This window comes from Salvelinus namaycush, chromosome 28 (genome assembly GCF_016432855.1).
Source record: "Salvelinus namaycush isolate Seneca chromosome 28, SaNama_1.0, whole genome shotgun sequence".
Lineage (NCBI taxonomy): Eukaryota > Metazoa > Chordata > Actinopteri > Salmoniformes > Salmonidae > Salvelinus > Salvelinus namaycush.
The window spans coordinates 24,825,856-24,853,778 of record NC_052334.1 but is presented as its reverse complement, the minus strand read 5'-3'; the positions used below and the strand labels follow the sequence as shown (position 1 = coordinate 24,853,778).

The 27,923-nt window shown below is 44.4% G+C and overlaps 1 protein-coding gene across 1 annotated transcript in view; it reads right to left on the bottom strand.

Annotated features, from left to right (window-relative positions):
- tmem260 (transmembrane protein 260) overlaps positions 1-26,588 on the bottom strand; it is a 36,138-nt gene extending 9,550 nt beyond the window's left edge. Inside the window, exons 1-13 of the mRNA XM_038967319.1 lie at positions 26,583-26,588; positions 19,589-19,759; positions 16,970-17,083; positions 16,698-16,847; positions 15,916-16,016; positions 15,401-15,490; positions 13,730-13,838; positions 13,445-13,617; positions 12,246-12,408; positions 11,944-12,083; positions 10,764-10,934; positions 9,423-9,540; positions 9,205-9,309 (exon numbers count right to left, since the gene is read on the bottom strand). Coding sequence (XP_038823247.1) covers positions 9,205-9,309; positions 9,423-9,540; positions 10,764-10,934; positions 11,944-12,083; positions 12,246-12,408; positions 13,445-13,617; positions 13,730-13,838; positions 15,401-15,490; positions 15,916-16,016; positions 16,698-16,847; positions 16,970-17,083; positions 19,589-19,759; positions 26,583-26,588 — 1,611 coding nt within the window. The remainder of the gene's footprint in view (positions 1-9,204; positions 9,310-9,422; positions 9,541-10,763; positions 10,935-11,943; positions 12,084-12,245; positions 12,409-13,444; positions 13,618-13,729; positions 13,839-15,400; positions 15,491-15,915; positions 16,017-16,697; positions 16,848-16,969; positions 17,084-19,588; positions 19,760-26,582) is intronic.
- Between the last annotated feature and the right edge of the window lie 1,335 nt (positions 26,589-27,923).

Below are 27,923 nucleotides of genomic sequence, written 5' to 3'. Positions count from 1 at the left end.
CGAATTGGACCAATTTACACATTTTCTCTCTGAAAAATGTAGTTAATTTAATCTGATTGTCATAAGGTTCCATGACTTTGTCCACACAGGGCATCTGAACACACAAAACACATTTTGATGATTTTCATTACATTTTGGGTGTTTTATTTAACTTGTGTACATCTGTGGTGTTCCCGGTCAAAAATGACCAGTCATTAGAAATTAATGGGTGACACACACACACACACACACACACACACACACACACACACACACACACACACACACACACACACACACACACACACACACACACACACACACACACACACACACACACACACACACACACACACACACACACACACACACACACACACACACACACACAACTCCCCTTCTTGGCTTCCATGGCAACTTCTAGTTTTCTGTGGATGTGATGGGTTAGAGAAAAGGTGGTGTTTTATACAGTGTGGGTGTGATGTGGTGTTTTATACAGTGTGGGTGTGTTGTGGTGTTTTATACAGTGTGGGTGTGATGTGGTGTTTTATACAGTGTGGGTGTGATGTGGTGTTTTATACAGTGTGGGTGTGATGTGGTGTTTTATACAGTGTGGGTGTGTTGTGGTGTTTTATACAGTGTGGGTGTGTTGTGGTGTTTTATACAGCGTGGGTGTGATGTGGTGTTTTATACAGCGCGGGTGTGATGTGGTGTTTTATACAGCGCGGGTGTGATGTGGTGTTTTATACAGCGCGGGTGTGATGTGGTGTTTTATACAGCGCGGGTGTGATGTGGTGTTTTATACAGCGCGGGTGTGATGTGGTGTTTTATACAGCGCGGGTGTGATGTGGTGTTTTATACAGCGCGGGTGTGATGTGGTGTTTTATACAGCGCGGGTGTGATGTGGTGTTTTATACAGCGCGGGTGTGATGTGGTGTTTTATACAGCGCGGGTGTGATGTGGTGTTTTATACAGCGTGGGTGTGATGTGGTGTTTTATACAGCGTGGGTGTGATGTGGTGTTTTATACAGTGTGGGTGTGATGTGGTGTTTTATACAGTGTGGGTGTGATGTGGTGTTTTATACAGTGTGGGTGTGATGTGGTGTTTTATACAGTGTGGGTGTGATGTGGTGTTTTATACAGTGTGGGTGTGTTGTGGTGTTTTATACAGTGTGGGTGTGTTGTGGTGTTTTATACAGTGTGGGTGTGATGTGGTGTTTTATACAGTGTGGGTGTGTTGTGGTGTTTTATACAGTGTGGGTGTGATGTGGTGTTTTATACAGTGTGGGTGTGTTGTGGTGTTTTATACAGTGTGGGTGTGATGTGGTGTTTTATACAGTGTGGGTGTGATGTGGTGTTTTATACAGTGTGGGTGTGCTGTGGTGTTTTATACAGTGTGGGTGTGATGTGGTGTTTTATACAGTGTGGGTGTGATGTGGTGTTTTATACAGTGTGGGTGTGATGTGGTGTTTTATACAGTGTGGGTGTGATGTGGTGTTTTATACAGTGTGGGTGTGATGTGGTGTTTTATACAGTGTGGGTGTGATGTGGTGTTTTATACAGTGTGGGTGTGATGTGGTGTTTTATACAGTGTGGGTGTGATGTGGTGTTTTATACAGTGTGGGTGTGATGTGGTGTTTTATACAGTGTGGGTGTGATGTGGTGTTTTATACAGTGTGATGTGGTGTTTTATACAGTGTGGGTGTAATGTGGTGTTTTATACAGTGTGGGTGTGATGTGGTGTTTTATACAGTGTGGGTGTGATGTGGTGTTTTATACAGTGTGGGTGTGATGTGGTGTTTTATACAGTGTGGGTGTGATGTGGTGTTTTATACAGTGTGGGTGTGATGTGGTGTTTTATACAGTGTGGGTGTGATGTGGTGTTTTATACAGTGTGGGTGTGCTGCGTCACAGCCAGCATGCGCCTGCGTTGTGGCTTCGCTCAGAGGTGTAATGCCTGATTAGGGGATTACAGGAAAGTACTTCTTTGCAGTTCTGTGAGAAACAATTATTAACATGTTGCTGTCTCTAATCCTGGATAAACACAGCTTTTCAAGAACAACAGCCAGACTCTCTTTCTTCCCTTTTTGAAAATCTGCATCTAAACCCTGTAGCCACTTGAACTCCAAAGCCTAACTAATACCAGTTAAGGAGACAGGGCAGTGGCATGGAGCACTGTCATTACCTAGGTGCTGCTGATTCACTGCTCACAGCTCCTGGAGGAGAACATGGCTGACCAGCAGGGGATAGTATTTAGGGAGAAATCCACATTTAGCTTGGGGAGAGAAAGGCATTGTGTGGTGCATTGCTTGTTGAAAAGGCATTAGACTGAACATGTTCACAGCCTGTAATCTTTTATTTGTCTGTACACTTCTTTCATGTAATTTGCTTTCTAGTAATTCAGAGAATATTTTGTAAGTGATGCTGCTGGAGAGGCTGTGGATAACTGATCCAGGTAGGGAAATACTACAATGTAGATATTTTAGAGCTGTCTGCTTGTCAGGGATGACTAATAATATTAGTTAATAATTAATATTTCCTATTGTACCTTAATATTACTTCCAATTAGTCTGATTTAACACCAGTTTAATAATACATTATTTTTTTTGCTACTTTCAAGCAGGTGCAGAGGGCACTCGACATACACACCTTAGCCAGAATGTTCAAACAACACACTCACGCACACAAACTTAACAGATTTCCTTCCAAAGTTATTTGCAAGTACAGTAGGAGTATTGTAAGCTAGCAGTGTAGGACAGTTCCAGGGCTTAAGGAAACAGTTATTGGGGGAAAATACATATTTGAAATATGATTTAATCATTTATTATTAACATTACCTGCATGTGTTGAGGAGAACCATACCCTCTGAGCTCCCGAAGGGGTTCCATCTCCCTATTGTCCGGTCCACAGAGCCCAGTGCAGGCCAGGGGGAGCAGGGCTCAGCCTGGCCCTGAGGTCTAAGGTTGGTGGTGGTAGTGGGTGGGATTGATGTGGTGCTGGTGCCCATCTGGCAGGGCAGGGTTTAGCCCTAATCCCAGAGCTCCTCGGCAGGGGAGCCCCAGGCTGCTGATCAGAACCCCCCATTGGTCCCTATTCATTCCTCTCCTACTCCTCAGCACACACATAGCCTGCTGTAGAAACCAGAGAAAAGCAAGAAGTCTTCAACTGCTGGACATTGACAAGAACACATAAGAGACATTACAATTGATATTGTACACTGTGGGAAATGTTCATATTTTAATTGACACAGGAAACTTCATCTTAGCCTACACACATCATACACTGAGTGTGCAAAACATTAGGAACACCTTCCTAATATTGAGTTGCACCCCCTTTTGCCCTCAGAACAGCCTCAATTCATCGGGGCTTGGATTCTACAAGGTGTCAAAAGCATTCCATAGGGATGCTGGCCCATGTTCACTCCAATGCTTCCCACAGTTGTGTCAAGTTTGCTGCATGTCTTTTGGGCGTTGAACCATTCTTGATACACAAGGGAAACTGTTGAGTGTGAAAAACCCGGTAGCGTTTTAGTTCTTGACACACAAACTGCTGCGCTTGGCACCTACTACCATACCCCATTCAAAGGCACTTAAATCTTTTTGTCTTGCCCATTTACCCTCTGAATGGCACACACACACACACACACGTCTCAATTGTCTCAAGGCTTAAAAATCCTTCTTTAACCTGTCTCCTCCCCTTCATCTACACTAATTGAAGTGGATTTAACAAGTGACATCAATAAGGGATCATAGCTTTCGCCTGGATTCACCTGGTCGGTCTATGTCATGGAAAGAACAGGTGTTCTTAAAGTTTTGTACACACAGGGTATATCCAGTAGACTAAACCAGTCCTGTCTGTCTGGGATTAACAGCTGTACACAGACGTAATGTGATAAACAAAAATAAAATATGATCCCAACAAACGCCGACAGGAAGAGGAGAGACATACACATCGTCACAAGCAGAGGACACAGACTGATATTTGAGAGGCAAGTTGTCGTAACACATTTGTCACATACACAGTAAAGACTGAGTAAATATATACACACCTAATTACAAAAACAGACGGAGAGGCAAATACACAAAGACACCCAGAAGCAGTCACAAAGCCATACACACCTAACCAGATATAATCCCCTAGACACTGGCACACACACACACACACACACACACACACACACACACACACACACACACACACACACACACACACACACACACACACACACACCATCATGTTTATCACTCCAAAACCAGCCCACCGACACCCATCACTCTAATTCCATTTGTCTGTTTAGATTCGTTTTGCTTTAATCCTCCCTTGTTTGTGCACATCTGCAAGCACTGCAGCAGCATTGAGAGAGAGAGGAAGAGAGAGAGAGAGAAACAGAGTGAGTGAGTGAGAAAGAAAGAACTGAGAGCACAGGGAGTATTTTCACTCCTGCACCTCTGGTCCCGGTACCGAGGGCTCCACCACTAGGGGTAGACAGGCATGTCTGCTAGCCCAGAGAGGAGCACCCTTTCCCAGCCACGGAGCCGCCGTCAGCCCCGCAGGCCTCGTTAATCACTGTACACAGTCAAACACCCAGTCACGCAGTCTCAAACACCAACACAACATTACAGGCTTTTTACACAGTATTACGCCACATCTTATTACCCCATTCAAGTCCCTCTATTAGCTCAATTGCATAGTGGAATTTCCATTTGTAAATTGGGTGATTTTAGATTAGCTTGTCTGTATGTCAGCTGTGAAATGCACCAATGAGACAGTGAATGATGTGACCAATCACGTGAATAAATGCTTACGCATGCTGGTGCTGTGCATGAATGAGTGGTGGTGTCGAGCAAAACATATACAAAATAAACTTTACCAGGCAAAAGACGTGTGTTTAGGAACAATGTGAGCTGATTTCTAATAGGGTCACGTTGTTTTACTCTTTTCATATTTAATTACTATGAGTTGTAAATGATACACACCTGTAGTGATGTACTCCTGACATGAAACATGTTTTAACAGGTAATTCAGGTCTAAACAGAGATTGTTTTATACTTTTACTGTATCCTCACCTACTACCAACTGCCTTATGCAGGAACATAGTCAGCCGACAGAAACCAAGGGTGTGAATCACTCTTCATCCCCAGGCCTCTCATTCAGATACGGAGTGAGACTGAAGAGAGAGAGAGATAGAGAAAGAGAGGCACCCCAAGCGAGCTGAGACGCGGCAAATTATGAAAAAGCCTCTGTGTCCTAAATGGAGGCCGAGCTCTTTAATGTCGCACAAAATTAGAACCTGGGGGAGGAAGTGTGGCCTGCTTCTCGTTCTGGCCAACCCCCCTCCCTCAGCCCCTCTCAAAGCAAACAGAGATATTATCTCATGGCCAGTGGCGCTCTGTTGTATAGGGGAAACGGGGAGACCCCTGAGAGGGTCCAGGGGCGTCCATAAAGGTGCTTAATTTGTCAGTTTACTCCTCAATTATTTAAATAGGTCTAAGAAGGGAGCGGAGAAAGGGGCTTTTTCTGCCTTTCCGTAGTAATGCGGAGAGAGACCTTTCTCCACAGTAGCCATTTTCAATTATGCTCTGCACTGCTGTCTTTGATATACGAAAGTGCAGTGGTGCTGTATCAAATAAACAAATGTATGTACACAAGATAACAATGGGAACTTAGGATAAAATTCAGTTAGCCAAGTATAACTCCAAGAGGTTATTTCATATTTACTATACCGTAATACTAAAATACATATTGAAAAAACACAGACACAAAGCTGTCAGTCGAGATGTAGGGCGGAGGTGTACTATGGAGACAGCGTTAAAACTGTCTCCATAGTGCATGTGGTCCTTCATGCACCTGTGTGCCTGGGTAAAGCCCTTATCCCTCAACTACCTCTCCAACCTGGACAGAGGAACATGGCTCCTTTCCTATCAGCCAGGCACCACCAGCCCTCCATGTCCTGCTAAAGGAGCAACACAGCCAGGCAGGGCCAGGCATCTCCCAGGCTAGGGCCAGGCAACCCATTGGAGGTATGTAGGGGCTGGGGACAGATATTAGCAAGGGTTCAAGATAGATCCTGAAAACGTAGATGGCCAAATCCCCCAACCCCCTGATCCCTAATCCCTCCCATATCTGTCCCTATTGTTGAGGGCTTTATTAAAGAGACGATGAGGATGCTGTGGATGTGTGGTAGGGGGTCGTGAGGTGACCGTCACCCCCAGGCGTCTGGTGGAGGCAGGTAACACGCCCTTCCTCACACTGTCTACATGCTTTGTTGTAGGTCCCTGTTGTGAAGGATACTCATCTGTTCAACAACAAGCACTTTCAATAAGCTCAGCAGCAGCAACAAAACAAGGTCCTATGACAGCACTATAAACCTAGTATTCCTACACAAAGACCTGGACAAAGTTCTCATCAACACAATGACTTAGTCCATTTAAAAACAGACAGGGACACTTACAGGCGGAGAATACACATTTAGACTTTCTGCACAACAGGAGACAAACAAACCAACATAAAGACATATAGAGTAAAGACAATGAAGAGAGCTGCTAGCACCTGTACAAACAGACTCTCTATAAACCCACAAACACACGGTACCTGCAGGGTCTTAAACAATGGCTGTCACACACTGAGACACACACGCATTAAAGGCAATAACAAACTCAACCTGCAAGCATGCCAATTCACACGTTACAACATGTCAACAAAGTCATTCTCCAAGAGGAAAATAACCTATAGCGCATAACACAAAGGAACGCTTTGGTCCCATACATGTTCTATTAGACTTTTGGCTTGTTGCGCATATACACTAGAAAACAACCATTGGAAACCCCTTGGATATCCCAGCCAGTCTGCCGGTGCTGAGGCACTCTGGAGCCCCAGCACTACTATGGGGACACTCCACACTGTCATCTATATTTTGTCTTTTTTTAACCTTTATTTAACTAGGCAAGTCAGTTAAGAAGAAATTCTTATTTACAATGACGGCCTACCCCGACCAAACCTGGAATCCCAATCACGGCCGGATGTGATACAGCCTGGATTCGAACCATGGACTGCAGTGCCTTAGACCGCTGTGCCACTCGAGAGCCCATCTATAAGACCTACGGTGCAAAACCAACCATCACCAGCCGCTGCATTAGACAAACCTACAAGTATGGATGGATAACAAGAACAATCCTGTGCTAAAAATATGTCAAGTTCAGTCGCAGCCATTGGCCATGATCACAGAAATGGGTGGCGTAGAGTAAACTCCCTTGAAACAGGTTTCCCTGCTTAGGAAACTGATCTGCAGGGAAGTTTTTCCAGAGTGTAAGATGATGCAAAATCTGTGGCCAGCTCAGTACATTATGCCTATTCCACCCCCTACCCCAACCTTCTCCATCCAGCCAGAGAGGAGTAGGGCCAGCCTCTAAAGCTGTCTTTTCATCCCCTACTCCCGTTCGGTCTATCTGAGATGCACAGCAAGCGGAGGTGTCGCTTTTCCGCTGGCATTTCGGACAGTATCTACTTATAGATGGAGAAAAAGAGAAAAGAAAAACAGAAGGGGTATTATCAGGGAGGGATGAGAGCAGCAAAGGCATTTTGTCTTTTATTTCGCTCCTAAGCCCTGGGCTTTGCTCCCAATCCGATTGGTCGATACGGCCAGGGATGTAAATGAAATGCAAAGAGGAATAAGGCTGGCTTCCCATCTCCAGTGTGTGTCTCCATGTCCCCCCCCCCCCCCTCCCTCTCTTTTCTGCTCTGTCGCTATTCTCTTTCTCCGGCTGTTTATAGTGTTGTCTCTCTGTCTCCCATTCACAGGCTTGCCTCTCTCTCACCCTCTCTCTGTCTCTTTCCCCCTCCATCCCTTCCCTCTCCCTCTCTCCCTGGCTGGGCTCACAGCTCTTATCTCCTCAGACGCCCCACATTCCAGCGTTGCCGTGGCTGCCTGCCTGCATCCGTGGTCACGGCGATTCCATGGGTTCTTACAATCCTTCGGCAGCTTGCTGATTTGGGGTGGGCAACTGACTCTCAGAGACAGGGGGCGGGAGGGAGACAGTGGGAGAGAGGGACGTAAGAGAGGGATGAGAGAGAGCGAGGGAGACAGGAGAGGGAGACAGAGGGAGATTCACACAGAAGAGAGGACACGAGAAAAGACAAATTATAAAGTAAGGTGACAGAGCGAAAAACACAAAATATATGAAACAGCTGTACATTGTACATTGTACTATAGATTCATATATTTTTTTGCATCTCCTTTTAATACTAATTTGTCATATTTGTATACATCAGTAAATACTTACACCAGAAATAAAATGTCTCATAGAAAGAATAAACACAGTAGAAAAAAAAGTAAAGCTCTGAGAACATTTTAAGTGGAAAAATGAATCTTTATTAGAGTATTTTAATCTGTGGACAGCAGAAAAAAATAGCATGTTCACAGTCAGAATGTGTAAGGTGAGCGAGGTAGAAGGTCTCTGAGAACAGAGGAACGAGTCCCTGCTGAGGACCCTTGCATGTCTGTGTGCAACGTCGCTGAGTGTCTGTGTTAGCGTAGTTGTGACTCTCAATGTCTGCGCGACGGAATGTCTCTGTGGAGATGAAAGCGCTCCACTGTTCAGTGTGTGTGTGTGTGTGTGGTGTGTTTCTGTCCTCGTGTCTGTGTATCACAGGAGGAGCACACACACACCTCTAAATGCGTCCCTGGCTCATTTAAATCCGTGAGGGATTATAGCTCTGCTGTCAAAAGGAGAAAAAAAGCTCCTTGAATCCATTTGTTTTTTAAAGGACCATCTCAGCCGGATGGATAGTCGGTGGGCAGCGGTGGTGATTTGGAGCCGGGGTCATGCTAAGAGTCCAGAGGACAGCGTGGCACGGCACAAGTCTGTCCTAGATTAAGAGCCTGCTCTAATCCTCAATTTCTGCGCACAAATTGGGTTTCCCTCAATCTCAGCCTGACCGTCCTAATGGGAGAACTAAAGAACTAAAGCAGGAGGCCACATAATCACAACGTTAAAATCCACGAGAGAGGCAGAGAAAGAGATATAGAGAGAGACAGGGAAATAGTAAATAAAAGAGTGTGTGTGTGGGAGAGATGAACAGCTTGATTGGGTTCAGACAAGGTTGCAAAAGTCATGTAACGTCCCCAGTGGAAAACATTCCCGCAGTATGAGGTGCAGTCAGGGTCCTGTTTGTCTGGACAACACCACCACGGGGGCCTGGGAGTCCGTGGGCTCCTTGTCCAGGTACAGGCTGAAGTGCTGGATGCTGCAGGAGCCTCTCGCTGGCCAGGGCCAGGTTCTTATCCCGGTTGGGAGGGTAGCCCGTGCGTCTCTCCACAATTTCCTTACACAGCTGTCAATCACAAAGAACACAACTTGTATACAATGACCATAACAAGCACCACTGTACAAATCTTGACCATATACTGTACTTCTAAGCTATGTGATTATGGTTAATGCTCATACTCCTAGTTGTTTGCTATGGGAGGACTGACTCTCTGTGTAGGAGAGCTCAAACAGGCGAGTTTTCTCCTCTCCCTGGATCCTCTCAGCCAGGTCAAACAGAAAGAAAGCCGTCTTCATCCTGAAACAAAGAGAACATATCAAAGGCTCAGAGCTAAGTTCTGGATGGATGAACCGTGGAGATTTATCCGCAGAGATGCACTAGAAGAATAGAGTGATTTATGTAGATGCTAGCTACACAACAGCATTTCATGTAGAATAGATGGTGCTCTACCACACCAGAGTGGGTTACGTAGATGTTTTAGCTAGCAGACTAGGGTGACCTGTCAGAGAGTATCTATCTGTAAACTATACATATATACAGTGACTGCAAGAGAAAAGAGAGTCAGTGTCTTCAATGTTTACTTTACCTGGCCTGCCACATCTTCTCGTTAGACCCCCTCACCCAGGACCCTGGGTGGTAAATGGAACAAGACACAAACACAGCTCTTTATCTCAACCCCTCCGGGGCTTTTCTTATGCATCATTCCTTCCACACAATCATATTCATTCTGTATCATTATGGATGTTAATACACATTGTTCAAAGTGTGCCGGTTTAGGTTTTCACAAGCCCAATGTGGATATACAGTACAGTACTGTAGAGCAACAGTACCAGCACATTAGACATGGAAGGAACCACATATCCTTTTTCATGTTGTTGCGTATAAACACTTGACCTCTTCTTCAAAATAATATTTTAGGAGGGTTCCGAGCTAATATTTGGCTTGTGGGCATCGACGGACATGCTTGTAGTGAGGGCAGAGGAAATAATGTCACAGTATTCAGCCATGATTATCGCAGTGAATGAGGGGCTGCTGGCAACAGCAACAGAAAATGGAGCTTTGCCTAATTCCACTTTTGACACACTTATTGACAAAACGCAATAAGAAACTAATTATGTTTCATCTTTAGCCTCATTTCAAATGGCTGGAGGCCTAATGTCTTGCTTTGGTATAACGCAAAAAGAGCTGCTGGATCAGAGCACGGAGAACAGAGGAAACCTTGCTGTAGGAACATCCGTTAAGTCTCTGCCAGTATTGTGAAAGACCACAGAGAAGAAATAGTCAACACCAAAGAGTATCACTGAACAGAAGATTCTTACTCTGCTATAGAAATGTATGATCACAGGATTCCTAACTAACAGGCCTAGCATGTTCGTCATGCTATGGCATACAGTATGACCATTTCCATGGCAGCTAGCAGAACACCATAGACTCCCCATGAACTGTAGGCTTCTCCTGCTGAGCAGGACCCCCACCCCTCCAGAGGGCCCTCTGGGCTGTACGTGTAGTATACTGTGTACCTGTTGTGTGGCTCGGTCCAGATGTGGAGGGTGTGGCGGGTCCACTCCTCCGGGTGGAAGGGCTCCTGGGCAGGCACCAGGTGGTCACACACACCCAGGAGCCAGTGAGAAAAGCTCCTCTCCCAGCTGGGGTCCCGGTCAGGCAGCCCGATGCAGGCCAGCACAGCCCCCCTGCAGACACACAAACAACCAGGCAGGCACCGTGACCATGCTGCTGAGGTGGACAGAGCAGAACCACAGTGTCGGAGCCCCTAAAGGGAACTACCCTCAGCTATCTATCTCCCCTCAAACACTACTCACACTCACCCCAGGTGACTTCTGATAGAACTGAATAGGCATACATGGGAAGCACATGTGCATCCACCTCATACCCAACAAGCACGCACACACACACACACCATTCAGCTCTCTCCCATTCCTACTGATCCACTCTCCTCTCCAGTGCTGTGCCCAGAGGGTTGATCCCACTGGTCAGTGTTGCCCCGCTGTTGGCCAAGCAAGCACTGCCCCCTGGTGGGCTGGGGATTTACAGGAGTCCTGTCCAACACATTTGTTCTCTGTATCCTTCGGGTACTATAGTCAGATGGATAAAACATAAATACACTGTATATATCTGTTCAGTCTTTCTCTGCAGTCTTTCACAGACATGGATGAAGTAGTGAGACTCCTCACGGGGCAGTAGCCTGGTGTTATAGTCCTTAATGCTGTAGGTTTTATGTTTCATCTCCTCCATGCACTCCTCCTTATTGTTTCAACCACTCAGTGCTCTCCAACAATCTCACCATTCCTCATGTAACAGTATAGCTTCCGTCCCTCTCCCTGCCCCTACCTGGGCTCGAACCAGGGACCCTCTGCACACATAGACAACAGTCACCCTTGAAGCATCGTTACACATCGCTCCACAAAAGCCGCGGCCCTTGCAGAGCAAGGGGAAAAACTACTTCAAGGTCTCAGAGCGAGTGACGTCACCAATTGAAATGCTATTAGCGCACAACCCGCTAACTAACTAGCCATTTCACATCGGGTACACTCACTTTCTACCCAGTCCATTGTTGTCCTCTTCATTCACTCTCTCCATTTCTCACCCGTCCATTCAGTCAGTCCATACATTCTCAATAAAGAAAGACACTGTATGTATCTCTATGGTATTCTCTCCCTCCCTTCTCTCCCAGTGACTCACTGTGTGTTGTGAGAGAGGAACTGCTCCAGACTGAAGGTGTCTTTCTCCTCAGTGTGGACCGGGTCCCACCAGCGCCCTGGGAAGTGAACCCCAGGGTGATGCTGGCCCAGCTTGGCCACGTACCAGCTGTATGTCATCATCTGGAGGAGCAGAGAGGTCAACAAACAGGAGCCTTACTAGGACCTTCTACTGTCTATCATGTATGGCCTGTTTACAATGCTGTTATCATAACGCTGAATGAATGGAAGTCCAGACCTGGACTTACAACCAATGCAAATTACATTAAGTGGCAAAGTAGTAACCTCCTGGTCAACGAGGCGTACGTCAGGCCAGAGACCCTGGCAGTAGCGCAGGGAGTTCCCTGGGAGGTCTCCCCGGGTCAGGATGATAGAGTCTGGAGGGACAGAGACCAGAAGCTCCCGCTCAAACTGCTCCACCACACTGTTACTGCTCTGATCACACTCCCTGGGAGGGATGCAACACAAACCTCTACAAGTCAACAGGAGTTATATATTCTCTTACAACTGTGTGTCTGTGTACATTTTTTTTGAGTGGAGTTATGTTTGTCCATCTCCACTACTGAGGATGGTCTCCGTGTGTGTGTGTGTGTGTACTGTATGTATGCTTTCAAGTGCCTGTGTGGTAAGTTGTCAGTGCACCCACCCCAGCTCTGTCTATCTAATCGTGGGTAGACAGGTGCGATGGGTCTAACAGCGTATGCCCTCCCCCTGATCAAAGCAGCTGTGTGATTCTCCCTCAGTCTGCCTGGCAGAGCGCAGCACCACACTGGTGTAATCTGCTACCTCTCACGGCTAACATCTCACACTCAGCACTCACAGTGGAATCTATGTGCTAACCGTGCCTCTCTTTAGCCCCTACCATGGGATGAGGAGAGACGGGAGAATAAAATACCTGGCATGTGGAGTGCAGGGCCCCAGTTTGAAGTACAGAGAAAATTATTGGGTTAGCTCAGGTGAAACAAGTGCAGAGATTTTTGTCAGTAAAATTCTCAAGATGTTTTGTGTGTGACCCAAGGGTATCAAACTCAGAATGCAGCCCGAGGGGCAAACTGTCTCCATCGAGGTCCAGAGGACAGCACTTAAAATGGATTATATTTCCTTGCTGTCTAAATCTGCAAAATAATTGTCCTCTATCCATCGCTTTAAAATTGTTCGATGCTCCCTGACTGTCAAGCTTCCGTTTGATGACTGTTAGTGAGCTGGACAGAGTGAGGAGACTATAAATGTAGGTCATTATCATTTCTACACAGTTTTGATTTAGTTTAAGTCATTTCAATGTCGCCTGAGATCGTTATTTCCCACAAAAATAAATATTATTGCGTTTGACACGAGCTTTAGCTACAAGAGAACATTTATTTTCCAGTTTGTCGGTCATCCTGAAATCAGTTGGTGCAGGTAAAGACACTACAGTGTTATAACACCACACACAGGATGGTGCCATCAAGCCAAAGTCAGTTGATTTCACTGGATATGATGTTTACCGATGGTTGGAGCGCACCATGTGTACCAGGAGACCTATAGTGAAGAGCCAGCCTCCGGCCCTCCACAGACCCCCATGGCCTAGCCTCCTCTCCAGGCCTGTGTGTGTCCAACTCAGGCCCAGCCCAGCCAGCACACACACCACAGCATCACTCTGAAGCCAGAACCGCTCCACCTGCAGAGAGACTAAACACAACACAGCCTTTACCTGGGGCAGAGGAGACTGTGGCAGCCCAACTCAGGCCCATCCAGTCATCTCCCTGCCCTAACTAAGCCCCATCGCTCACCACTACCAGCAGTAGGGGTCTGCTGGTGTCCAGGTTGGCTATCCAGGTGAAGAACAGGGAGTAGAGTAGCAGCATGGCCGTCAGAAGCCAGGGAACAACACCCTGCATCCTGAAGGGAACAGACAGGCATTTATCACCGTAAGACCACTGACCTTACACATAGTTACTGTATATAGACAGAAATACCATATACAGTGCCTTGCGTAATTATTGGGACAGTAACACATTTTTGTTTTGTTTTACCTCTGTACTCCAGAACTTTGGATTTGAAATGATACAATGACTGAGATTAATGTGCAGACTGTCAGCTTTCATTTTAGGGTAATTTCATCCATATCGGGTGAAACGTACAGTGGGGCAAAAAAGTATTTAGTCAGCCACCAATTGTGCAAGTTCTCCCACTTAAAAAGATGAGAGAGGCCTGTAATTTTCATCATAGGTACATTTCAACTATGACAGACAAAATGAGAAAAAGAAATCCAGAAAATCACATTGTAGGATTTTTAATGAATTTATTTGCAAATTATGGTGGAAAATAAGTATTTGGTCAATAACAAAAGTCTCTCAATACTTTGTTATATACCCTTTGTTGGCAATGACAGAGGTCAAACGTTTTCTGTAAGTCTTCACAAGGTTTTCACACACTGTTGCTGGTATTTTGGCCCATTCCTCCATGCAGATCTCCTCTAGAGCAGTGATGTTTTGGGGCTGTTGCTGGGCAACACGGACTTTCAACTCCATCCAAAGATTTTCTATGGGGTTGAGATCTGGAGACTGGCTAGGCCACTGCAGGACCTTGAAATGCTTCTCCTAATGCAATCTCCTAATAAGTACATGAAAATACAGTACATGCAGTGCAATTCCCTCCCAAATGTATCTAGGTACAGGAGAGATAACGTCACTCCGCCCGTAGACAGACACACTATCACAGCTAACATGTTCTGTAGCCCACAGCATGATTGCTTTCCTAATGCTGGGTCTGGATGACAGAATGTGTCACTGTGTGACGGAGCCTACCACTCTGCCGCACATCACCATTACAGCACAGAGGACAGTTGTAAATGGTTTTATAAAATAACGACAAAACACTATCCCCTAGTGGTAATCTAAACACATATGTAAATTGAAAACATAAAGTGGAAATAAAAGTATGTATTTATTTGTGCTGTATTTCAGAAAACTTTGCTGACATTTACATGGAATTTCAATGGAATGACCCACGTATGTTTGCGAGTGTGTTTGCTCACGTTCATGCTTGTGTGTCTGTGTGTGTGTAAAGCCAAGTGTGTCTGGGTGCCCCCCAGGGAAGGCAGGGGGAGGCAGGGGGTTGGCAGTGCCCTGGGGACTGCCTGGCTCTGCTCTGCCTTATCAGTGGCACCCAACCGACCCCGGCATAGGCACTACTGTAATGAATTACTGCATCAGAGAGCACTGCTACATACAGATACATGCATTCACATGCACATCATTACAACTAGTAGACAAACACATCAAAATCTCCCTTTCTTCTTTTAATTGTACAGTGCCATGGCAGCATGACAGGTCGAATAGTTTATTTTCATGTTAAAAGCACTTCGCAATGGTTTTATTTCTCATGAAGGAATGAAGTGAGTGTATATGGACTTGGATTGCGCCTGTCAGAGAGGGATTTCTGTCTGTCTGGTGTGTTACCTTACCTGTCCCAGGAGGAGGAACAGGCTCAGTCCATCCAGGACCAGCACAGGGAGGGACAGGTCAGCCATACAGTGGGTCAGCTGAGCCCTGACACACACACACACCAAAAACCTCTGACTAGCAGACACCAATGTCTCTATGACCGCATCCCTCTAACCTTCATCAAACTGAAGGACCCCAATTATTGAATAACCTCCCACTTCCCTTTCTTGTGACTGGAAGACACAAATAACTGACCCCTCTCCAATCAAACAGACTAACTCTAATGACTGTATGCACCTTTCCATCCGATTGACAGACACCAACGAATGTGTCCTCCACCCAACCCCTGTCAGAGAGCCTGTCAGTCACAGACACTTCCCCAGAGCAGAGATAGCTCCCTGCCTCTTCTTTAATACCCATCTCTTTTTGACAGCATATTGAGTCTCCATATCATTGAGTGTAGGCCGATGTGTGTGTGTGTTATGTGCATATGTGTGTAAGACTGTGTCAGCTTCTCTAGGGAGGTTTACGTCCCCAATGTGACATGCTTGTCATGTTTGCCTCTCTCCCTCGTCTTGAAGGTATGTTTGTCCATCAACCAGCGGGGGTGATGGAAGTGGGTGGGGCCGGGCTGAGGGGGTTGGTGGTGGGGGGTCTTAAGAAGCGTCAGCCGTAGAAAAATACCAGAAGTTGGATGACAGGGGGGATAGAGGGGGTTGTTGGAGGAAAACACAATCTCTCCAGCTATATTGCAGTGTCTGTCATCACAGCTTGTCATGCTTAAACACCAGAGCTGAGTGATCATTTCAAACTGCTGGAGAAACAGAACACAGAGATGTGGTCCTCTAAGCAGGTTCAGTTCTGCTTTGATGGTAGAGAGGGGAGCGGGAAGAACAAAAGCTGGGGAGAGAGAAGAAAGAGAGGGACAGACGGGCTCCAGTACTGGCGATGGATGGGTTCCCTCCTTCAGAACAGAACTGATGGGTTTTTGTGTGATGTTTAAACCTGTCTGTCTAGAGCCAAAAGCATTAGAAAACAACTCTTTCCCTTCTACAGATCACATTATCTAATAAATAACCTTCAATATTCAACATTTAATGTAATATACCAGCAAACTATTTCGATATAGCAATGACTTCATCTGTAAAATAAAGTGAATAATACTCACTTTAGCATCATGGTGAGCATCATGGTGAGGAAAGAAACACATCAACACTCACTACCATACCTCCCACACTAGAGTTTGTGGTAAAGCTCCAATATACTGTAATGTATGTTAGTACGGTATATGTAAATGTATATAAGTGTGTACTAGGCTAAAGGTGCCGTAACCAGTCCTCTGTAGGTGAGTGAGGAGGCCTGAGAGGGAAGTCTGGCCTCCCCAGCTCCAGCGAGCTGTGTCCAGGTAGGAGACAGGCAGGAAACACAGTCCCAGAGACATCAGCCCACAGACAGATAGCTCCTGACACAATCACACAATAACATCTATTCAGCATCCTTTCAGATGGGCCAGTTCTTCTACCTGGTTGTGTTACGTCTCTATGGCCACTCAGATGGAAAAGAGCGGTGTGTCGTTAAACTTACTCTGTGAGAGCAGAGGTGGAGCAGGACCCTGGGAATGATGACCACCACGTACAACACCAGAGTGTGCTGGTTACACAGGCCCAGGCCACAGCACAGCGCACCCCAAAGCGCAACCTGACAACAAGACGAGACTTAAAACCTGTTGAGGACAGAGGGTGCTATTTTCACTTTGGGGGAAAATCGTGCCCAATTTAAACGGCCTCGTACTCTATTCTTGCTCGTATATGCATATTATTATTACCATTGGATAGAAAACACTCTCTAGTTTCTAAAACCGTTTGAATTTTGTCTGTGAGTAAAACAGAACTCATTTGGCAGCACACTTTCTGACCAGGAAGTGGAAAGTCTGAAAATGATGCTCTGTTCAAGGGCCTGCCTATAAATGGGCATGATACGTATGAGTATACATGCACGTCATACACCTTCCCCTAGATGTCAAGAGGAAGTGAGAGAAGAAATGAAGTGTTTATCTTGGTCTGAGGTGGAATAAATCCTCTTGGCACAACGAGTCATCCATTTCCTGTTTTCTGGAAAGTGCGAAGATGGACCTGGAATTGCCTTCTGAAAAGCTGTCGTTATAGGCGACTATTATCTCCGGCTTTGATTTTATTTGATACATGTCACAATATCATCGTAAAGTATGTTTTTTCAATATAGTTTTATTAGATTATTGAATTTTTTTCGGGACGTTAGGCGTGTTGCGTTGTCTGTGTTTGTTGACGATGGAGAGCTTCGCGCCACTTGGCCAGTGTGCTTGCTAATTCAAGAGGGAAAAACGATGTTCTAAATCCAAACAACGACTGTTCTGGACAAAGGACCCCTTGTCCAACATTCTGATGGAAGATCACCAAAAGTAGGACCCATTTTGTCATGCTATTTCATATATCTGTCGAACTGTGTACTAGTAGTTTTGCGCCCAGGTTTTGGCCACTCTCTCGCTATAACATAAGCCTTATGTCGTAATGAAGATATTTTTAGAATTCTAACACTGCGATTGCATTAAGAACTAGTGTATCTATCATTTCCTATACAACATGTATTTTTTTGTAATGTTTATGAATAGCTATTTGGTCAGAATAGGTGAGAGTCTAATAGAAATATCCGCACATTCTGGGAAAAATAAGCTACGTTAGCATAATGGATAACCACTGATTTCAGCTCTAAATATGCACATTTTCGAACAAAACATAAGTGTATGTATAACCTGATGTTATAGGACTGTCATCTGAGGAAGGTTTATGAAGGTTAGTGAAAATTAATATCTTTTGCTGATTTATTCGCTAACGCTAACGTGCCTATTGCTATCGCTAACGTGCCTTGAATGAATGCGGTAGTGTGTTAGGCTATTGTAGTAAGCTAATATAATGCTATATTGTGTTTTCGCTGTAAAACACTTAAAAAATCTGAAATATTGGCTGGATTCACAAGATGCTTGTCTTTCATTTGCTGTACACGATGCATTTTTCTGAAATGTTTTATGATGAGTATTTAGGTATTCCACGTTGGTCTCTATAATTACTCTGGCTGCTTCGGTGCTATTTTTGACGGTAGCTGTGATGGTAGCTGCAATGTAAAACTGATTTATACCTCAAATATGCACATTTTTCGAACAAAACATAGATTTATTGAATAACATGTTATAAGACTGTCATCTGATGAAGTTGTTTGTTGGTTAGTTTGGTTGGTTCTTGATTAGTTAGGTTGGCTTTGTGCATGCTACCTGTGCTGTGAAAAATGTCTGTCCTTTTTTGTATTTGGTGGTGAGCTAACATAAATATACGTGCTGTTTTCGCTGTAAAACATTTTAAAAATCGGACATGTTGGCTGGATTCACAAGATGTGTACCTTTCATTTGCTGTATTGGACTTGTTAATGTGTGAAAGTTAAATATTTCTAAAAAATATATTTTGAATTTCGCGCTCTGCCTTTTCAGTGGAATGTGGGAGGAGTTCCGCTGGCGGAACGCCTGAGCAGTAAAGGTTAAAAGAGTATTTAGATGGTTCCTCACCCTGAAAGTATCTATGGGCCAGTATTAACTGTAACCCAGGGTTCAGTTCTCTTTAAACAGCCACTACAAACTTCAGTTAACTTTGGCCACCACAAGCTAACAATTAATGGAAGTGATGTGAGCATGTTTTAAAAAAAAATGTTTATGGCCAATTCACCTTTAAGTAACAGCAAACCAAATATGGAGTTGATTTGATTTCAGGTGATTTGGACATAATTTTTGTAAAAACATGCTCACATGCCCTCATCACATCCATTGATTGTTAGCTTGTGGTGGCTAAGGTTAGCAGATGTTTGTAGTGGCTGTTTAAAGAAAAGTGAAACCTGGATTAGTTTCTCTTGGCCCATAGACTACTTTCAGGGTAAGGCACCATCTAACATCAAGTTGTAAAATCGTGAACAACTCCTTAAATGTATCAATATATGGCATTTGTCATTGAAAAATAAACAGTCTGTAAATTCACATACCATATTTCTATAAATTGTACCATATAGTTTCCTCAGGCACACAGTTGTGATATCACAATGGAACGGTCTATGTGGTTTCAGGTGGCTGATATGCATGTCTTGTCCTGTGTGAGGGTGGATGGTATAGAAGGATGGTGTAGTTACCTTACTCCTCTGGGGGGCACTATTTGCACAGTGGAAGCTGGCAGTCAGGGAGAAGAGCCCAACGAAGAGGTTGAGGGAGAAGACCTCGGCCACCACCGACCACTGCCAGCTGGGCCTGGACACAGCAAACACCCTCCAGCCAGCACTGCACCTGGCCCCGGGTCTGCCAGTCTGGAAGAGTGGCAGAGGGTATGGGTAAGGTATGGGTAAGCGTATGGTTCGTGGCTATCCAAAGTTAGAAAACTCATATTGATGATAGACGGATATGGTTGACCACGACTGCAAAACAAAATCATTGACATATTTTTGAAAATGTCCAAGTACCTGTCATTGAAACAATTCTATTTTCGTAGCCATAGGTACTATCTAAAGCTCTGACCATTCCCATACCACATCCTTCAGGCCTCTCTCTCCAGAAGCAAATTCATCCACCAGCCTGACATAGATAACCACTATGGGAGATATGCTCCTTTACTTCAAAAGTGCCCCCCCCCCCCTTCTTCCTCTCCTGCCTCCATCTCTTTAGTGGTAACTGAAGCAAACTTGGGATAAATCTGTCATATGCAAGACCCACCACTTACTAAAAAGAGACACAGAGGGAGAGGGACGACAAATGATGAGGAGGAGAAGAGGAAGACTACTCAAATAGTACAGAGATGTGTGAGTGGGGGGTCAGAGTACGTGAGGATGAAATGAAGAAAACAGAAAAAAGTTGAGGAGGAGAGAGGGGGAAAAAAGAGGAAGAAAAAAAAGCCGCCCAGTCCCTGGCACGCTGGCTCTGAAATATGAGCGGGCTCCACAATTAAGGAAGTCAGGCAGTATGGCCATTTCCGCCATTGTGTAGAGTGGCTTAGAGTCCTCATCAGCCTATCAGCTAACTGACAGGCAGAGAGCTGCTCTATTCAGCACGGCAGATACAAGCTGCAGGCCAAACGGCTGCCAGGTCCCTTATGACCCCACAATCCCTTGCCGGTGACAGCTTCAAGCTCCATAGCAAATTAGGCGCTCTCACATTACAATCGCAGAAGACAGATTCCATTACCGGTATCTGAAATTGAGTAGAGAGCAGGCCCGTTATCAGACCTGACTCATAAGTACCGCCATTAATCACAAGGCATGATACCATTTATACATTTCCAGCTCTCTGCCTGCCGCTGTGATAGTCAGCCACAAAAGGCCTGATGAGACTTAGGCTAGGGGAACAATGGAGCTTTCTGAGGAAAGCGCCGTAAATCAGAAAAAAAAGGAGAGGGAGGAGAGTAAAAAAAAGTATTGCTTGCTGACGACTTTTTTCCTTCATTTTTTCCCTCTCCTTTCTGCCAGTCTTTTTGCTCTGTGTTCTATGTGATGCAGGATTGGAGTGTGGGGTGTCTAGTGGTGGGAGTGGGAGTGGGGGGGTCAGTCTCAGTAAGAGATAGCAGCGTCTTTCTCACTGCATTGCTCCAGGAATTAGCTGCAACTTGAATGGCAGGAGAAGGGGGTGGGGGGCAGATGGGGACTTTTCTTGAGGTCCAGGGACGCCCCTCGCCCTCAATTCTACCCCCCTGCGCGACAATTAACACCCAGCCCATACGCTTAGCAGGGGTGCGGGTTTTGGGGTAAAGCAGGGTGCTAAGCAGTAGTGGGGGTCCTTGGAAGTAATGTGGATATTACACCAGGCTCGCTATGGCTTCTACGGACATGCCTGTCTAGACACAGACACACACACACACACACTCCTGTCCTCTCTTTCTGAGAGGCTGACATATCTCTCTCAGGGCCTGTCAGTCTGTTAAAACCCAGTGATGTGTGTACACTCAGGTTTAAATGACCTGTCTGTCTGCAGAGGACCACCTGGGTCCCAGTCAGCCTCTCCGTGGCTCATTCTCTGGGCTGGGGATGGGGCTAGCTGCTCCCATGGTAGGGAGATGAATTGGGAGAGAATATGACACCATTGTGACCATGTTTCCTGTTATCAAAGCTCAATGTGGTGCAGGGTGCTGCTGTTCTGTAATGTTGTGGCTCAGTGACAATAGCTGTAATGTTGAGACATGGCAGGAGAATAATATATGGGTATTTTACCCTGAACTGATCCAGCTTGCCAGAATGTCTCAGTCTCATCACTGGGGTAATTAACTGGATGACAAAGGAATTCTAAACAGAAATTCTGTAAATAAATTGTATTTCATGAATTGGGAGATCTTAGCTCTGCTAAAAAAACATACAAAACACTTAAATAATGGAAATTAATTTCATTAAAAGATTTCTTTAAATCCTGGGAATTTGAACCATAATCATCAAGCTCTTATTGAAGTAAAATAAATCTACCAAAATCATATAATAATTCACTTTGTAAAATAAAATATCCTAAAAGAGAGTATATAAGTCAGTAACCAGAACAAGAAAAAATACCTTCAAGGAAACATAAATACCCATAAATACTCCTAACCACAAACCCTGTAGACATTGTCCTCAAACCAACACAGATATACAGTGCATTCGGTAAGTATTCAGACCCCTTCACCTTTTCCACATTTTGTTACGTTACAGCCTTAATCTAAAATGTATTAAATATTTTTCCCCTCATCAATCTACACACAATTTCCCAAAATGACAAAGCAAAAACAGGTTTAGAATTTTTTGCAAAAAAAATTAAAAATAAACTAAATATCACACTTACATACAGTACCAGTCAAAAGTTTGGACACACCTACTCATTCTAGAGTTTTTCTTTATTTTTACTATTTTCTACATTGTAGAATAATAGTGAAGACATCAAAACTATGAAATAACACATATGGAATCATGTAGTAACCAAAAAAGTGTTAAACAAATCAAAATATATTTTATATTTGAGATTCTTCAAAGTAGCCACCCTTTGCCTTGATGACAGCTTTGCACACTCTTGGCATTCTTTCAACCAGCTTCTTAAGGAAAGCTTTTCCAACTGTCTTAAAGGAGTTCGCACATATGCTGAGCACTTGTTGGATGCTTTTCCTTCACTCTGCAGTCCAACTCATCTCAAACCATCTCAGTTGGGTTGAGGTAGGGTGATTGTGGAGGCCAGGTCATCTGATGCAGCACTCCATCACTCTCCTTCTTGGTCAAATAGCCCTTACACAGCCTGGAGGTGTGTTCGGTCATTGTCTGTTGAAAAACAAATAGTCCCAGGAACCCCAACTCAGATGGGATGGCGTATCGCTGCAGAATGCTGTGGTAGCCATGCTGGTTAAGTGTGCCTTGAATTCTAAATAAATCAATCATCGACAGTGTCACCAGCAAAGCAAGCCACCACACCATCACACCTCCTCCTCCATGCTTCAAGGTGGGAACCACACATGCGGAGGTCATCCGTTCACTTACGCTGCATCTCACAAAGCAAATCTGGACTCATCAGACCAAAGGACAGATTTCCACCTGTCTAATGTCCATTTCTCATATTTCTTGGCCCAGCAAGTCTCTTCTTATTGGTGTCCTTTAGTAGTGGTTTCTTTATAGAAATTCGACCATGAAGGCCTGATTCACGCAGTCTCCTCTGAACAGTTAATGTTGAGATGTGTCGTTTACTTGAACTCTGTGAAGCATTTATTTGGGCTGCAATCTGAGGTGCAGTTAACTCTAATGAACGTATACTCTGCAGCAGAGGTAACTCTGGGTCTTCCTTTCCTGTGGCGGTCCTCAAGAGAGCCAGTTTCATCATAGCGCTTGATGGATTTTGTGACTGCACTTGAAGAAACGTTCAAAGTTCTTGAAATTGTACTTATTGACTGACTGTCATGTCTTAAAGTAATGATGGACTGTCGTTTCTCTTTGCTTATTTGAGCTGTTATTAACATAATATGGACATGGTCTTTTACCAAATAGGTCTAACTTCTGTATACCACCCCTACCTTGTCACAACACAACTGATTGTCTCAAAACACATTAAGGAAAGAAAATCCCCAAATAAACCTTTTTATTTTATTTTTATGTAACCTTTATTTAACAAGGCTTTTAGCAAGGCACACCTGATAATTGAAATGCATTCCAGGTGACTACATCATGAAGCTGGTTGAGACAATGCCAAGAGTGGGCAAAGCTGTCATCAAGGCAAAGGGTGGCTACTTTGAAGAATCTCAAATATATAATATATTTGATTAACACTTTTTTGGTTACTACATGATTGCATGCGTTATTTCATAGTTGTGATGTCTTCACTATTTTTCTACAATGTATAAAATAGTAAAAATAAAGAAAAACCCTTGAATAAGAGTTAAATCTTGGTTTTATCAGACCAGAGAGTCTTGTTTCTCATGGTCTGAGTCCTTTAGGTGCCTTTTGGCAAACTCCAAGTGGGCTGTCATGTGCCTTTTACTGAGGAGAGCCTTCCATCTGGCCACTCTACCATAAAGGCCTAATTGGTGGAGTACTGCAGAGATGGTTGTCCTTCTGGAAGGTTCTCCTATATCCACAGAGGAACTCTGGAGCTCTGTCAGAGTGACCATCAGGTTCTTGGTCACCACCCTGATCAAGGCACTTCTCCATTTGCTCAGTTTGGCCAGGCGGCCAGCTCTAGGAAGAGTCTTGGTGGTTCCAAACTTCTTCCATTAAAGAATGATGGAGGCCACTGTGTTCTTGGACCTTCAATGCTGCAGAAATATTTTGGTACCCTTCCCCAGATTTGTGCCTCGACACAATCCTGTCTCGGAGCTCTACGGACAAGTCCTTCGACCTCATGGCTTGGTTTTTGCTCTGACATGCACTGTCAACTGTGGGACCATATGTAGACAGATGTGTGCCTTTCCAAATCATGTCCAATCAATTTAATTTACCACAGGTGGATTCCAATCAAGTTGTAGAAACATCTCAAGGATGATCAATGGAAACAGGATGCACCTGAGCCCAATTTCGAATCTCATAGCAAAAAGTCTGAATACTTATGTAAATAAGGTATTTCTGTTTTTGATGTTTAATACAATTGCAAAAATGTCTAAAAACCTGTTTTCACTTCGTCGTTATGGGGTATTGTGTGTAGATTGATGAGAAAAAAAACGAAATTATAATAATTTTTATCAATTATAGAATAAGGTAAAAAAAAATTGGAAAAAGTAAATGGGTCTGAATACTTTGGGTCTGCACTGTAGTTACCAGTGTCTTCCACAAGGACAGACAGTAGGACACTAATAGCTTGCCACTGTCACTTTGAAGAGACAAAGCAGAAAATGTCTCAGTTCCTAAACATGGGCCAGAGGCTTGCCAGCACTACACTGCAGCCGAGCACCAAATGTGTGCCTGGGCTGGCCACAATAATACCACACAAAGCGCCACCACCAGCGAAGCAGCCGTCTGTAGTGAATTTGTAGTGAATGAGGCAGCACAAAGGGCCAGACCAGGGGATGGACTGTCACACAACACCCCAAGGACCACAGAATGCCACAGCTGTGCCATCGCAGATCGGCCCACCACTGTTCCCTCACCCAGAGAGTGGCGCTTTGAGAGAGACATGGCTGGAAAAGAATCACACATTCCTGAAGAGACTAGGATGAAGCCCATGAAGTGGTGTCCCGGCCTGGTCTGGTGTGACAGAGGGTTCCAGCTGGCCTTGGCTCAGTAACACTGACACCCCAGGGCTTAGCTGTGGCCAGGACAGGACAGTGGGCTGAACACTGAGGATCTTTAGATAATATGACAGTGTTTGTGGCTTAGTGCTCTGTTGTATCACATTTGGAAAACAGACACGCAACCCGGTTTTTGGGCCAAGCTAGGAAAAATAGGGGTAACAAAACTATATCATATAAAGCATACAGTACATTACACATGTATAATAGATCATGAACATGATTGTATGGCTGCTACATACAGGACCAGTCAAATTTTCGGACACACCTACTCATTCCAGGGTTTTTCTTTATTTTTATTATTTTCTACATTGTAGAATAATAGTGAAGACATCAAAACTATGAAATAACACATGTAATCATGTAGTAACCAAAAACGTGTTAAAATGAATCAACATATATTTTAGATCCTTCAAAGTAGCCTTGGCATTCTCTCAACCAGCTTCATGAGGAATGCTTTTCCAACAGTCTTGAAGGAGTTCCCACATATGCTGAGCACTTGTTGGCTGACTTTCCTTGACTCTGCGGTCCAACTCATCCCAAACCATCTCAATTGGGTTGAGGTCAGGTGATTGTGGAGGCCAGGTCATCTGATGCAGCACCATCACTCTCTTTCTTGGTCAAATATTCCTTACACAGCCTGGAGGCGTGTTGGGTCATTATCCTGTTGAAAAACAAATAATAGTCCCACTAAGCGCAAACCAGATGGGATGGCGTATTGCTGCAGAATGCTGTGGTAGCCATGTTGGTTAAGTGTGCCTTGAATTCTAAATAAATCACTGACAGTGTCACCAGCAAAGCACCCCCAAACTGCCTCCGTGCTTCACGGTGGGAACTACACATGCGGAGATCATCCGTTCACCTACTCTGCGTCTCACAAAGACACGGTGGTTGGAAGCAAAAATCTCACATTTGGACTCATCAGACCAAAGGACGGATTTCCACTGGTCTAATTTTCTTGGCCCAAGCAAGTCTCTTCTTATTGGTGTCCTTTAGTGGTGGTTTCTTTGCAGCAATTTGACCGAGAAGGCCTGATTCACACAGTCTCATCTGAACAGTTGATGTTGAGATGTCTGTTACTTGAACTCTGTAGCATTTATTTGGGCTGCAATCTAAGGCTGGTAACTATAATGAACGTATCCTCTGCAGCAGAGGTAACTCTGGATCTTTCTTTCCTGTGGCAGTCCTCATGAGAGCCAGTTTGGTTGAAGACATGGATGTCGATTAAGGCAGCCCCCCACACCTCTCTGATTCAGAGGGGTTGGGTTAAATGCAGAAGACACATTTCAGTTGAAGGCATTCAGTTGTACAACTGACTAGGTATCACCCCCTTTCCCTTTCATCAAAGTGCTTGATGGTTTTTGTGACTGCACTTGAAGAAACGTTCAAAGTTCTTGACATTGTCCGGATCGACTGACCTTCATGTCTTAAAGTAATGATGGGCTGTAATTTCTCTTTGCTTGTTTGAGCTGTTATTGCCATAATATGGACTTGCCTTTTACCAAATAGGGCTATCTTCTGTATACCACCCCTACTTTGTCACAACACAACTGATTGGATCAAACGCATTGAGGAAAGAAATTCCACAAATTAATTTAACAAGGCACACCTGTTAATTGAAATGCATTCCAGGTGACTACATCATGAAGCTGGTTGAGAGAATGCCAAGAGTGTGCAAAGCTGTTATCAAGGCAAAGGGTGGCTACTTTGAAGAATCTGAAATATAAAATATATTTTGATTTATTTAACATTTGTTTGGTTACTACATGATTCCATTGGTGTTAATTCATAGTGTTGATGTCTTCACTGCTTTTCTACAATGTAGAAAAAAGTAAAAATAAAGAAAAACCCTAGACTGAGTAGGTGTCCAAACTTTTGACTGGTACTGTATATAATTATTAAAACATATTAAATGTATTCATAATGCCTAGTTTGTGCCTTCCAACAGCTAGTAAACTAACCTTCCTCAATGTGCACCCATTTCTGTTTAAACTCTCCAATCAGGCAGAGGCAGCAACAGCAGCAAAGAGAGGAGAGATGAGAAGAGGAGAGAGGTAAAATGGACCTGAGAGCGGAATGAGGCTCAGACACTCCTCCTCCAGGAGAGTGCCCGCCCGAACGCGCGTGCAAAATTAATCACCACAATCCTGCTCAAACAATGCAGCCTATGATATGACAATTTGTCCCATAATGCCATCTTAATCTCCAGACCAACACACAAAAATTACATAAAACAGAAAAAAACAAATTACAGAAATCCTATGTTTATGCGATTCATAGAAAGCCATTTTTATACAGCTGCTGCTGCTATTTTAACAAAGTCATTAGGCAGCCACCACTGATAAATACATGTTGCTCTACAGATTCCATGAACTAATTCTGGAAGAATTGTAATTGCCAAGTCTGATCCATCTTCTAGCCTGGTGCCTTATTAAGACTGCCTGTGGTGGGTGAGGGATGTAATATTGACGTCCGAGGCCGACACAATCTCAGGCCCACGGGCGAGGGGAATATTAAAACTGGTACTTTGTTATGCTGTCTATCTACCCCACTCTACCCCCCTCCTACCCCATCCCACTGCCAGTAATGAGGAAATAACATCTTCATTAAACATCTGTTTAACTGCATTACAGAATGAGTCCCGGGGGGAACCATTGGTCATGCTGAGGATGGGGGTGAGAGGAGCAGGAGGCCTCATGTCTTAGGAGACAGTAGGATATCATACAGACAGGGCAAAGGTCCAAACATAGCTTTTAAAT